This window comes from Osmia lignaria, chromosome 3 (assembly GCF_051020975.1).
Source record: "Osmia lignaria lignaria isolate PbOS001 chromosome 3, iyOsmLign1, whole genome shotgun sequence".
NCBI lineage: Eukaryota > Metazoa > Arthropoda > Insecta > Hymenoptera > Megachilidae > Osmia > Osmia lignaria.
Genome location: NC_135034.1, coordinates 12196580 through 12207949, shown reverse-complemented (window position 1 = coordinate 12207949; position 11370 = coordinate 12196580). Strand labels below are relative to the sequence as shown.

Below are 11370 nucleotides of genomic sequence, written 5' to 3'. Positions count from 1 at the left end.
CCTTACCTTCAATCGTCGGTAAGTATGATACCTCAAAATTAAAATCATGAAAAACAAAAAATTTAATTACAAAATTGTTTTTCGAAACTGTTGGATCGAAGGTTTTATTTCTTATTAAAAAGGAGAAAAGGAGGATAATTAAATTTCCGTTCGAAGCAATGAATTAACGGATAAACGATAAACGACGTAACGTACTTTCTATTTCTTTACAGCTTCAAATTCAGAGTTTGTAAGCAGCGCTATTGCTTTTATTCCGACTCGTAATTGAAGATTAATGAAAGAGACGCGAAATCTAACGCGACAATGTGTCCAAAAGAATACAGTATCATACAAAAATACAGTAATGATAATCATGACGGTCGTAATAACGACAGTGACAATGAAAATTATGATACACTATGCCTACAGATACAGCAATATCTTGTTACTAGATACGATATTTAATCCATAGTCTTTATAAATTCAATAGCAGAACAAAATTGCGTCCACCAATATTGTTCTTCTCCTTCCAATCGGTTTCCATAAAAACTATCCACATACTGTATAGTTGAAAGTAAGGACGGCGGATTAGTCTAAAAAAACGTAATTAAAAAGAAGATGTTCACTTTCGATCAGAGATAATACCTATATGCGTAGAAGAGAGAAAAAAGGCTTGCCTTTATAATCACGTAAACCAGGACAGGAATCAAATCATCGGCCGCGGGTATTCCCCTTTCCGTTGCCATTGAAAGTAGATTCATAATGGTTGTAGCACAACGAAAAACACATTGCAACTTATCTCTAGGAGTTTTATACGCTGATATCACAGCCAGTTCCGCTTGAGCCCATGGCCAGGGACATTCGTAATGATATATCTTGGGAATCCTCAAATCTTTATGATTTGGTGTAACAACTTTGGCCAATTTTCTAATATGATCGTGAAGCAATTGGTCCCTGTACAGGTCCCCGTCTCCGTTTGGATAAAGCGCGTTATGATATACACGGGCCATTACGGTCCTTTCCACCACAACTCTTGCCAATGTCAATTGATTTTCACTCGCGCCTGGAAAAGAAATTATTATTATTATAGAAGTTAAAATTTGAGAAACTAGCATTCCTTATATTGTTCCTTACATTGCCAAATTGGATCGTTGTCCATTTTCGCATGCACTTTGCTCAAGAAATTATCGACCAAGTCTTGCTTTTCATCGGCTAACGTTAGCTTCTTGAATTCGTCGCAAAAACGTAGAAGAAGCGATTCCCTTTTCTCTAGAAATACTCTTACACAAACGGACACGAGGTGATTGTTGACGGCGTCACGGTCGCATTTCACTCTAACGCACAATCTTGATAAAAATGATATAAAATGAACGGTAAAATGACCTTTGATAGAATAGAAAATCCTATTTAAGTTGACAGGAAATATCGTACCTATCCAAATGAGCCAACGTAGAAAGTAACCCCTGTCGACATCGAATTAAATACGCGATGTAAGGTGATCGTTTCTGATAATCTTCGCGCAACGACTTGAACAATTTCCTACATCCATCATCGTTGAATAATCGAACGCATCGCAGCGTTTCGTGTAAGTGAGCTATCAACGATCTGTCTTGTAAATTGATAGCTTCTGCCAATTGTAATTGTAAGAAGGCAACCAATTCGTTCTCCTTTTGCGGCCAAAAATTTCGCTGTAACCAAACGTAAATGGCCACGACGACTGAATAGATCAAACTCAACGGGTGATAAAAGAGGTGTTCGGCTTAAACGCGTCTCTTACCTCGGACGTAGCACTCCAAGGGGTATGCTGAAGATCAGCGGTACTCAGTACCATTCGCAATTTTCTTTTCGCATCAGCAAACGCGTACGACAGTTCGATATTATTCGGATCTATAAGAAGTCTCTCGTCTTCCGTCGATTCCTTTGTACGAGATTGATTGCTCTCTATGGATGCTGTATCGCTAGCCGCGCTCGGTTTTCTCCTATATTTAGCCAGGATGTCGTCCGTACTGTCTATGAAGTTTTGCAACCGTTAAATTATTCTTTTCGTCTCTCTTTCTCTGTCTCTATTGATCATAAAAAAAAAGAAAAGAAAAAAAAAACGAGGTGCGGGAGAGTGGAGTTGAGAGAAATGAAAGAGGAAGGGCAGGAGAAGCAGGCGTAAAGAAAAAAAGGATAAATACTTACCAGCTACATTACTCGTCGACGTTACATCTTCCGACATAATTCTACGTAATCTGTGCCGCCCTACATCGACGTTATCTCCGGTGCTTTCCCGATCGTAACATCTGCCAATATCCTCCGTACCGCGAATTGTCTTTCCTCGCCGATTTCTCAGAGACATCTTCAATTTACCGAAGAAACTTCGCTTATTCTTCTGGTCATCGTCCAACAACTCTTTGTCTCCACGTTCCGCAGTCATATCGAAACTAATACTTTTCGGTATCGCACCGCTAGACGCGGTCGGCTTCGGTGGATCGTTTCCGTCACCGTCGATCACGTCGCAGCAGTTTTCACCTACCAACGTGCTGGCCGATAACGGTAATTCTGAATTCACATTTTTCGCTCGGGATTCCGAACCAGAACTACTGCTGGAAGTTAAGCTGCCGGTACTGAATCCAACAACGCCATCCACGCAGCTTTCGTTAATGGTTTCTCCCATCGAGCCAACACTGCTCCCTTCTAGTTTCTACGAATACGGAGAAACGATACTCGAGCTTTAGAAGTGAAAACAAATTTACCTTAGAGATTCTGGAAGAAAACAAACCTCTTGCTTTGAGTTGATGTTTGACAATTTTTTGCTATTCGATAAAATAGGCGGTGAAATATGATTAGCCAAGAGCAATGCCGGTGCAACAGCCGCGGCTCCGATGCGATTATGAGTCGAGGCTTGCCGTTCCATCTGTCCCTTTCCATTCTCTATATGAAGCTTGTCTATTAGACGAACCAATCCATCCTCCCGTAACTGTTTGTTATAATCTGCAGCGATGCCGATGTTGTTTGCGTTCTTATCTACATATTCTGTCGCGATACCATGACAATTGGACTTGTTGCTCTGTGCAGTTATAACCGAGAAGGACACCGAGGAAGACAAAGGAGTCGGCGACAAAGAAACGTTTGCAGGAAATTGTATTGCGACCTCTTGCTGAGACAACGCCGATTGATAGCTTGCCGACGTGCAATCGGTCGATGTTGTGCTTTCTAAAATGAAACGAAACGAAACGAAAAGAAAGACAAATATATAGCGTGAAGACAAAAATCGTACTTAAGATCGTGGAAAACTGTTCTTACGAGGAATGTTTTGCGTCAATGTTTCGTCGGTTGCCTCCGCTTCGCTACGTGCTTCAACTTCGATCTCGGACCTCGCTGTATCGTCGGATCTGGAAACAGAATGGATGCGATAATGGAGAGACACCACGTGTCTTCTTCTATTATATTATAATACCTCGCGACACTGGCAGTGTCGTCAGTATCCACTTCCGTTAATCTTTCGGAATCACTGGCCAACACGTCGGTACTCCATGCTTCGGATGCGGTTTCGCTAACGTCTAAAACAGCTTGCGGCATCGATTCTGAGGTTGTTGAGAGAACCGGAGCCGCTTGCTCGGCTGGAGTAGAATAAACTATCTTTTCCTGTTGCTCGACTATTTCGCTATCCGAGGCTAACACATCCGTGGACCACGTATCAGACACCATCGATACAGTTTCATCTCCTGAAAGTAGAAAGGAAACAAGACTGAATCAGACAAAATCACACCATCCGATTTGCTTTTCGCTCTGTTTTTGAAATATACCTTCTATCAGCTTTTTGATTTCAAATTTGCAAAATTTGTCATCTATCTCAGAACGACTTTGCTTTGTCGGCATATTCGACGGAGGTAGATCCAATTGTCGTGCTTCACCGGCTGCTCGTCCTTCGTCTCCTTCTGTAATCTGAGACGATGGTGTGTCACGACCTATGACATACGAGAAATTTTTCGTTATTTTTTCTTCTCTTCTTAATCCCCCCCTCCCCCCAAATCAACCTGATATATTGGGTGTTCCTCGTCCCGAAACGCTGGCGGACACCATATCCGATAGATTGTCGTTTTGATCTTCCGTTTCTAATTCAAGAGACGAAGCGACACTATGATTCGAAGCAGCTTCTGAAACGGCTTCCAAATTATCTGAAGTGTTTCCAATGAAACCTTCAAACAGAACTAAAAAAGAAAATATATTAAACAACGATCGCCCTATTGTGAATAAATTGACTAAGGATACCTTCATCGTGGGACAACGAAAATCGAGTCTTCTTTTCCTGAGTTTCTATGCGTTCGCCACCGCCACCACCTCCACCTCCACCGCTACCGCTACCACGACCACTGCCACCGCCACTTCCGTTACAACTTTCTCGTCTAACGTGTACATTGGACATGTCGTTCGGAAGATTTATGTCAACAGACCCATTCTCCATACTGACTTGAAGTTCGGTACATAACACCTAACGTATTGGAAACAAATATTGTTCAACTAGTACTAGCGAACTAAAAGTTTGCAATAAACACATATGTGTAAATATATGTAAAAAAAAAAAAAAAAAAAGAAGAAAAAAAATACGCACTTTTTGTTCGCTAAGAAGCCCTACAAATTCACCGGTATTTGGTCCAAACGGAATGACGAGAACATCCTGAGGATTTTTATCGACAGATGATTCTTCTTCAGGGGTAGACGTACCGTTCATTTCATCTCCTCCATCATTGGTGGCATTCGATGAATAGGAGGATGACGATGACGATACTCGTACTCCTCGATTTTTTCCTACAGAAAAAAAATTAATTTCAACGCCCTCCCACCTTTATGGAAATAGTTTCTTCAAGTCTTCATAGAAAAAAATCTTGAAAATGTCTGTTACATTAAAGGTATAACAAAAGTAAAGTAAAAAACTAACGTCGATAATGCGTATTCACTGCCGACACACGATTGCTTCTTAAGGATAAAATTCAAGTTTAAACAAGCAACACGCGCTCTTCTTATCGTTAGTTTCATTGCCTGCAGCTGAACGGTACAGATAGAAATGCAAATTGCTAAGTAACATAGTTTAAGAAGGAAAAATCCAAAAGGCGATTACCTTTTCCGAGCAAACCGCCTCGTTTGTTGGAACTTTCAACAGAGACGTTATTAGCCAGCTTATTGCTGGTCAAAGAGCCAGTAGGTAACTGGGACAGCATTTCGAGTAATTGTTTCGTATCAAAGGCGTTGGATCGCGAAGCGTTTTCTACACAAGTTTCTGTAGCGATAGCTTGCAAAAACGTGATCAATGTATTCAATTCAGTTTCCGTGAATAATGCGGCTGATCGGGAGAGGCCATGAAGCTTATTATTGTCGATAGCATTAGGCTCGTCCTCGAGTTCTTCCGTCGCACCCTCCACCATAGCATCTATTATAGAAGAAACTGAATCTTTGTTGAATCTCTTGTAAAGATCGAACGTTTTGCTATCAACCGTTTGATACTTCATGAGAGAAAGCATCTGAAGAATTTGTCCGACTTGCATCAAATTGAATCTGGCAACGTAGCTGATAGGCGCATCGGTGATACCGTATGGTTCTGGATTTACTATCGCAGGGCATATAAAGTATGTAAAAACCAAATCGGTGCACATCGCGTGCACTTCCTTTCGATCGATGTTCCCATTTTTCCTCAATAGCCCTGCCATCTGTTTAACCAACCAACATACGCTGCTAGGAAAGCAATGCATATTTTCTCGTATACTGACTATAAATCTTTGCGTGATCTGACACAAAGAATTAATTGTCCAGAGTCTGTAACACTGCAGTTTCGACTCATACTCGGGAGTACCTTCCTTTCCAAACTTTTTCAACCTCTCCGAAGGAGGAAACCTTACCGGTGCTTTATCCGGGTCGATGTCAAGGAACATCTCATCCTCCATTAATAATTGTACGATAGGATTATGGAGAGCGGCTGTTAAGAAAAACTTGGCCGAGAACAAACTCTCGTGGAAAGCCGAGTAAAACCTAGAGAAAGCGCACGTTCCGTGTCTGAGTAACCTTCGTGGATTATCCGAGGGAACGATTTGTAGTAGCATCAGGTGTCTCAGTAATTTTAAAACCAAAATTTTGTCCTCTGGCAATAAACAACTGCCATATAAACCTGCTGCCAACGATTGCACGATACTCTGCACCAAATCTGGCACTAATTTGTCCCCCTCGACTAAACATAGTGCGAGTAGCTTAGGCGATTTTCTAAGCGCGCCTAAGAATTCCCCATAGGATAAACAAGCTTGATAGCGCAGATACTTGTAAACGTCGATAAAATGTGAATTTTCCAATGTATTTGCTCTCTGACAACACGATGCCGGTGTACAATCTGGTCTAGACATTATCAGACGATTCAGATTTACTCTTTGCTGGGTGGTAATCCATGCTTGCTGAGCCAAATTCGACGAAGCGTATAACACCTGAAAAAATACGGTTCAATTCGTTCAATTTAGTTTTATCCGTTACATGAATATTTTCTCTTATCGACTGTTGCAGTACCATCGTTTCGTTTATTGTTACTTACTTTTTCGTTTAGTAATTGTAAATTTTGCTGCTCCGAGTTGACAAATAATCGCTCTTGTCGCAAATGACTGGCTAATTCGATCATATCCCATTGCAATGATCCCAACGATTCTATGCTATTCGCGGACGACATTACTAAACATACCCAATGGGACGACCTAATGTTACAAAATACCTTCGCTCGTCTCCTTTAATCCTGTCAATGGTTAACAATTTGCTATGCGATTTTATATGTTTTTTAATTATTGTTCGAGTTTTACCAATATCGTATGTCGTAGCGTATTATATACGCTTGATAGAACACAACAAACGTACCTGTACTGTAAAATATGATAATTCTTTCCAATTCCTTGTACGATAAAAATTTCTACAAAGTATTTAAAAATCAAGCGAGAAGTGTACGGTTCAAGTATCGAAAAATACACAAAAGAACAACTATACAACTGATCACTTTTGTTAAAATTTAATCTCTTTTTAAATTCTACAATAAGTTATATCGTTTAATCAAGGCAGGCGTAAAGCTGGTAGTTATGCGTTGCTTGCACAATCACAATCCTCTAGTGTTGTCTTTTTTATCAGTAAAACAACACTCCCATTGACGCACAACCATTTTCTTTCATAGGTTAGAATTTTCATCGACAAATGGCTGTACTTTAAATCGAATACCAAATCTCGATCTCAGGTTAATCGATCGATCACTCGACAAATAGCGCGGTTGAGGTTTCCAAGAAAGAATCGAACTGTTTGGTCGATTGAAAAATTAAAAATTCCCCTAAAATGTTAATCTGTTTACATGGTTTATGAGTAATAAAAACACTTGTTCTGAATATTGTTCTCCCTTTTATACAATCTTAACCCTTTTTCTCTCGAATTACAGTTATTTTAATAATTTTCTGTAGACTTCTAATCCGCCCCGTAGTCGTTCATGGGGATATGTATAATAAAGAGAACCCAATACATACATATACCGCAGTTCACCAGAGTCCATAACTGCGACGCGCAGGTTGGAAGATGGTGGGGGAACGCAGCGAGCTCTCTGCTAATCGCGTTCCACTTCGTTTGGGAGTATCGCCAATCAGGGCGAAGATGCGTACTGGAGAAGCGCGAAGAACGAAAACTGGTCTTTTCGCAGTTATGGACTCTGGTGAACTGCGGTATATATATGTATATGTATAGGTGTTTGATAAATTGCTTCATATGCTTCATAGTATCAAGTTCAATTAATTACAGAATTATATGCTATACCTACTAAAAATAATATCTAAGCAAACGCTTATTTGCGTATCAACAATTGATTGATAATAATGAGGATTGAAGAAAAGTTGTTATACGTAAAATTACGATAAATGAAAAATGACTGACATCATTTTTGAAATCGAAAATTTCATCTCCGAGTGTTGGGCGAATATTTTCGCCGAGGTATATGATACAGTAGTTTATATGGATCATTCTGCAATAGAATGCTTACATTGGTACACAGCTGGCAAAGGTTATTTAATGCTAAAAAATGCAGGTGCAGTTGCAGTTTATGAATTTGGAATGTATCAATTTCAGGTAGGTGTTTTCATCTTTCAGTTTAGTCTCATTGTGAACATTAATGCAAATACTTTTTTCATTACAGTATGTTAAAGTGAATAGTACTAAGAAAGCTGTTATTGTGTCAACCTCTGGTGATCCAGCATTTTATCAGCGAACAATCAGATTGATTCTGGCAAAAAATGCATTTGAAAGTTGCACAGTTTACTGTGGGGCGCCATGCTGCACCACAGATCATTCGGATACATCCATGGAAGATAAACTAGACTATATTAAGTTAAAAAAAGACATAAAGACTTGGATGGTTTCAGAAAATATTTCACAAGTTTGTCAATTATTCATCTATTTATGTCATTATCATCTCAGAAATTTGGGAATCTAAAATAATGTTATTTGTAGGAACCTGCTGTTAATATTACTTATATGCCACTTTTCATTGCTCATTTAAATAAGAATCTATTTGTGACACCTCCCTATGGAGATTTAATGCCACCTTTGGATGGAAATATACCAAATGATACATCCTTTAAATTAAATCTTTTAGCAAAGTCATTTCACAAATTATTTGATAGTATAGGTGTTAAACTAGACATCTATTCAGTTGGGAAATTGAGCAGTCGCCTTGCAGAGAGTTTGGAAAGTTGTACATTTAGCAGTGAGCACAAAAGTGTAAGTGGAATGTGCAATTAAAGGAACGCGAAGCAATCATTTTATTATTATATTCATTTTTTGCTTAGCATCCATCAAGAGTTTCAACAGGACTGTCTCTCATTTTCATTGACAGAACATTGGACCTTTGTACACCTACTAGCAATAATACAAAATCCTTCCTCACAAAAGTATTACGAACATTTCCTCGTTTGCCGCACCATGGTAACGACATAGCGATAGATATGTCGCCCGTGATTGGAGCTATAACGGTAGATATAATTCAGTTACTTTTATCTTTAAGTTAGGTAAAGCATAACTGATCTTATGGGTTTAAAGGGAATTCTACAAGCATACCAAACACCGGGATGTTTAGCGAGCATGGAAGAAGGCACCATGGATCGTTTTATTTTACAAACGGAGAAAGAGTTGTTAGCTATTGCTAATCAATCTCTAAATGATATGTCCTCTGTAAAGGATAGTCCAAAATTGAAAACACCAGTGAGAATTTCTGGGCATAGTTTAGAGAAGGTTCTTAATAAGATTCAAACCATAAATAGCATTGATTCTATGATGATGCATGCAGACAAACTTCAGGTACTTGTCTAATCTTCAACTACTTGGTGTTTCTATTCAAACACTAATTATTTTTATTTCGAAATGCAGAGTATCCTGGCGATAATTGAAACGTTAACGTCGCAAAAGGCTGGTCAACTCGAACTGCTTACTAGTTTAGAAAAGTTAGCATTGCAAAATCTTTCCGCCAGTCGAGAATCATCGAGCATACTTATACAAGTAATTTCAGTCTTATTCACAGTTGACGCGTGTTTCGTAAAGTAAAATAAAAAAAAAAAAAAAATAAGCAAAATTTTTATTTAGCTGAGTAACATTGTACGAACGCGACTTCAAAGAGGACTCGATATTGAGAATCTGTTAGCATTACTGACGCATATTTATGCTCTTGCGGGTACGCAAATTCGATTTTCCGCACAGCAAGAACGTCAACTGGAGGAGTCCATTGCAGATGCAATTTTTGAAGATTTTCAAATGTTAAAGAAACATCCATTGACTAGCAAAAAGTCAACATATCAGCTTACTTTATCGCTATTAGGTATACATCATTCTCGTTCGTTCTAGAATACTTTTAAGTACATCATTTATTTTTAATTGTTCTTGTATTAGAAGTGGAAGACATTGCTACGGCACAAGAAACATCGCGTAGAATAGCATCACGTATAATATGTACACTTCGATCAGTAGCGGAACAACGCTCCATGCTGCAAGATTACAGGTGAATTTTAAGTGAAATTGATTTTGCATATTTGTTACAAAGATTTTGTTGCCATCTACATAAGCGATTCTTCCTAGATTTTGTATGATAAAACCAAGTTCTCAAGAGATGATTCGACACGTTAGTGTTTTAGAACAGATAACTAAGGATATAATTTGTTCAGACACAAATCGAGAACTGCGAGATCTTCATCAACGACCAAGTTCATTTATTTCAGCTGGTTTTAAGTAAGCTTATTTTTAATAAATAATGTACGCCTAATGTCGCGTCCGGATTCGAGCAAGTATTTCTATATTTTACAGCTCGATTTTGCGAGGTAAAGCGAAACATCATCCTTGCGATAATCCTCATGTTTTGATATACATCGTGGGAGGAATTACAGCAGAAGAAGCAAAGATAATTCAAGAAACGATATCGATTCACGGTAATAAAAAGTCATCGCCTATAATTTTAGCAGGCTCCACCCTGTTAAATCCTTTAGATATAGTAAACAAAATATTTTTCTGTTGATTATTTTATAATAAATTTATAATGTTTGCAAACATAGAAGTTACTATTCAGTATTATCCATCTTCCATTTTATACCATAAGATAGGATAGAATAATATATTCTTTTAATGGTCTGTACTGTTTCCAATGTACACATAAATTTTTGTGGATTAGGTGTTTTGCATAAATGTATTCTATAAGCAATGTTATTTCCAGACATATTTGTTGCAAATTTTTTTTCTGTATAACGCATATTTTCACAAGGTCTGGTGTATATAGTAACAATGTTAAATCGAGTTGCAGGCACTCTAACAGGTTTTAATAATTTCTTTACATAAGAATCCATTGTCATAGCATTCATTTCACGATCCTGCCAATAATATGCTGTTATACTGTCAATAGCTACAAGAGCAGTTCCAGGATTATTAAGAAATGTATCCTCTAATGTGTGTAATGTTAAAGAAAATTGCTCACTATTGTAACAATTGATGATTTGCAAGTTGTGTAGAGAATTTTGAATAACAGTTGTCTTATCAACATTTTTTTCACCTGTTGAGTCTATTATATTACTCATTGTTTCGCTCAATTTTGAAACTTGAAAATGATGATCCGCATTTATCAAAATAGCGGAAGCGTTGCACCCTTCGATTTGAAAATAGTTTGGTAGAATACATTTCGCGAGAATTCGAGATAGAAGATGAGTTTTTCCAGTTGATTGTTCTCCAGTAATTTCTATGACATCCGTACTTCGAATACCTTCAAAGAACAACGTATCTTCGAGTTCGCATAAACTTGATTTATTATTTAATCTTGTGAGCAATTCAGCTCCGGATTCTATTTGCGATCGCATAATTTATTTACGATAATATTTG

The 11370-nt window shown here is 38.2% G+C and overlaps 3 protein-coding genes across 4 annotated transcripts; 1 reads left to right on the top strand and 2 right to left on the bottom strand.

Annotated features, from left to right (window-relative positions):
* Positions 1-74: 74 nt before the first annotated feature.
* Gapvd1 (GTPase activating protein and VPS9 domains 1) lies at positions 75-7178 on the bottom strand. Of its 2 annotated transcripts, none has more exons than XM_034338613.2 (16): positions 6850-7178; positions 6536-6751; positions 5084-6431; positions 4577-4773; positions 4237-4456; positions 4002-4175; positions 3771-3932; positions 3422-3689; positions 3268-3356; positions 2744-3177; positions 2164-2665; positions 1757-1989; positions 1411-1667; positions 1114-1325; positions 657-1042; positions 75-572 (listed from the first exon to the last, which is right to left on the bottom strand). In XM_034338613.2, exons 2-16 carry the CDS (start codon positions 6665-6667, stop codon positions 441-443), a joined length of 4746 nt encoding a protein of 1581 aa, XP_034194504.2. In that variant the 5' UTR covers positions 6668-6751; positions 6850-7178; the 3' UTR covers positions 75-440. The 2 variants fall into 2 exon arrangements, with proteins under 2 accessions (XP_034194504.2, XP_034194503.2); XM_034338612.2 differs by having other exon boundaries at positions 6536-6730.
* Positions 7179-7887: 709 nt separating this feature from the next.
* LOC117610797 (sec1 family domain-containing protein 2) lies at positions 7888-10519 on the top strand. Its single transcript, XM_034338619.2, has 10 exons — positions 7888-8088; positions 8156-8395; positions 8470-8739; positions 8808-8990; positions 9058-9315; positions 9385-9513; positions 9598-9829; positions 9901-10009; positions 10087-10236; positions 10312-10519. The coding sequence occupies exons 1-10, from the start codon at positions 7888-7890 to the stop codon at positions 10517-10519; spliced, it is 1980 nt and encodes a 659-aa protein (XP_034194510.2).
* A 43-nt stretch (positions 10520-10562) lies between these two features.
* Positions 10563-11355, bottom strand: Xrcc2 (X-ray repair cross complementing 2). The gene has a single exon (XM_034338631.2). The coding sequence runs from the start codon at positions 11346-11348 to the stop codon at positions 10563-10565; it is 786 nt and encodes a 261-aa protein (XP_034194522.1). The 5' UTR covers positions 11349-11355.
* Between the last annotated feature and the right edge of the window lie 15 nt (positions 11356-11370).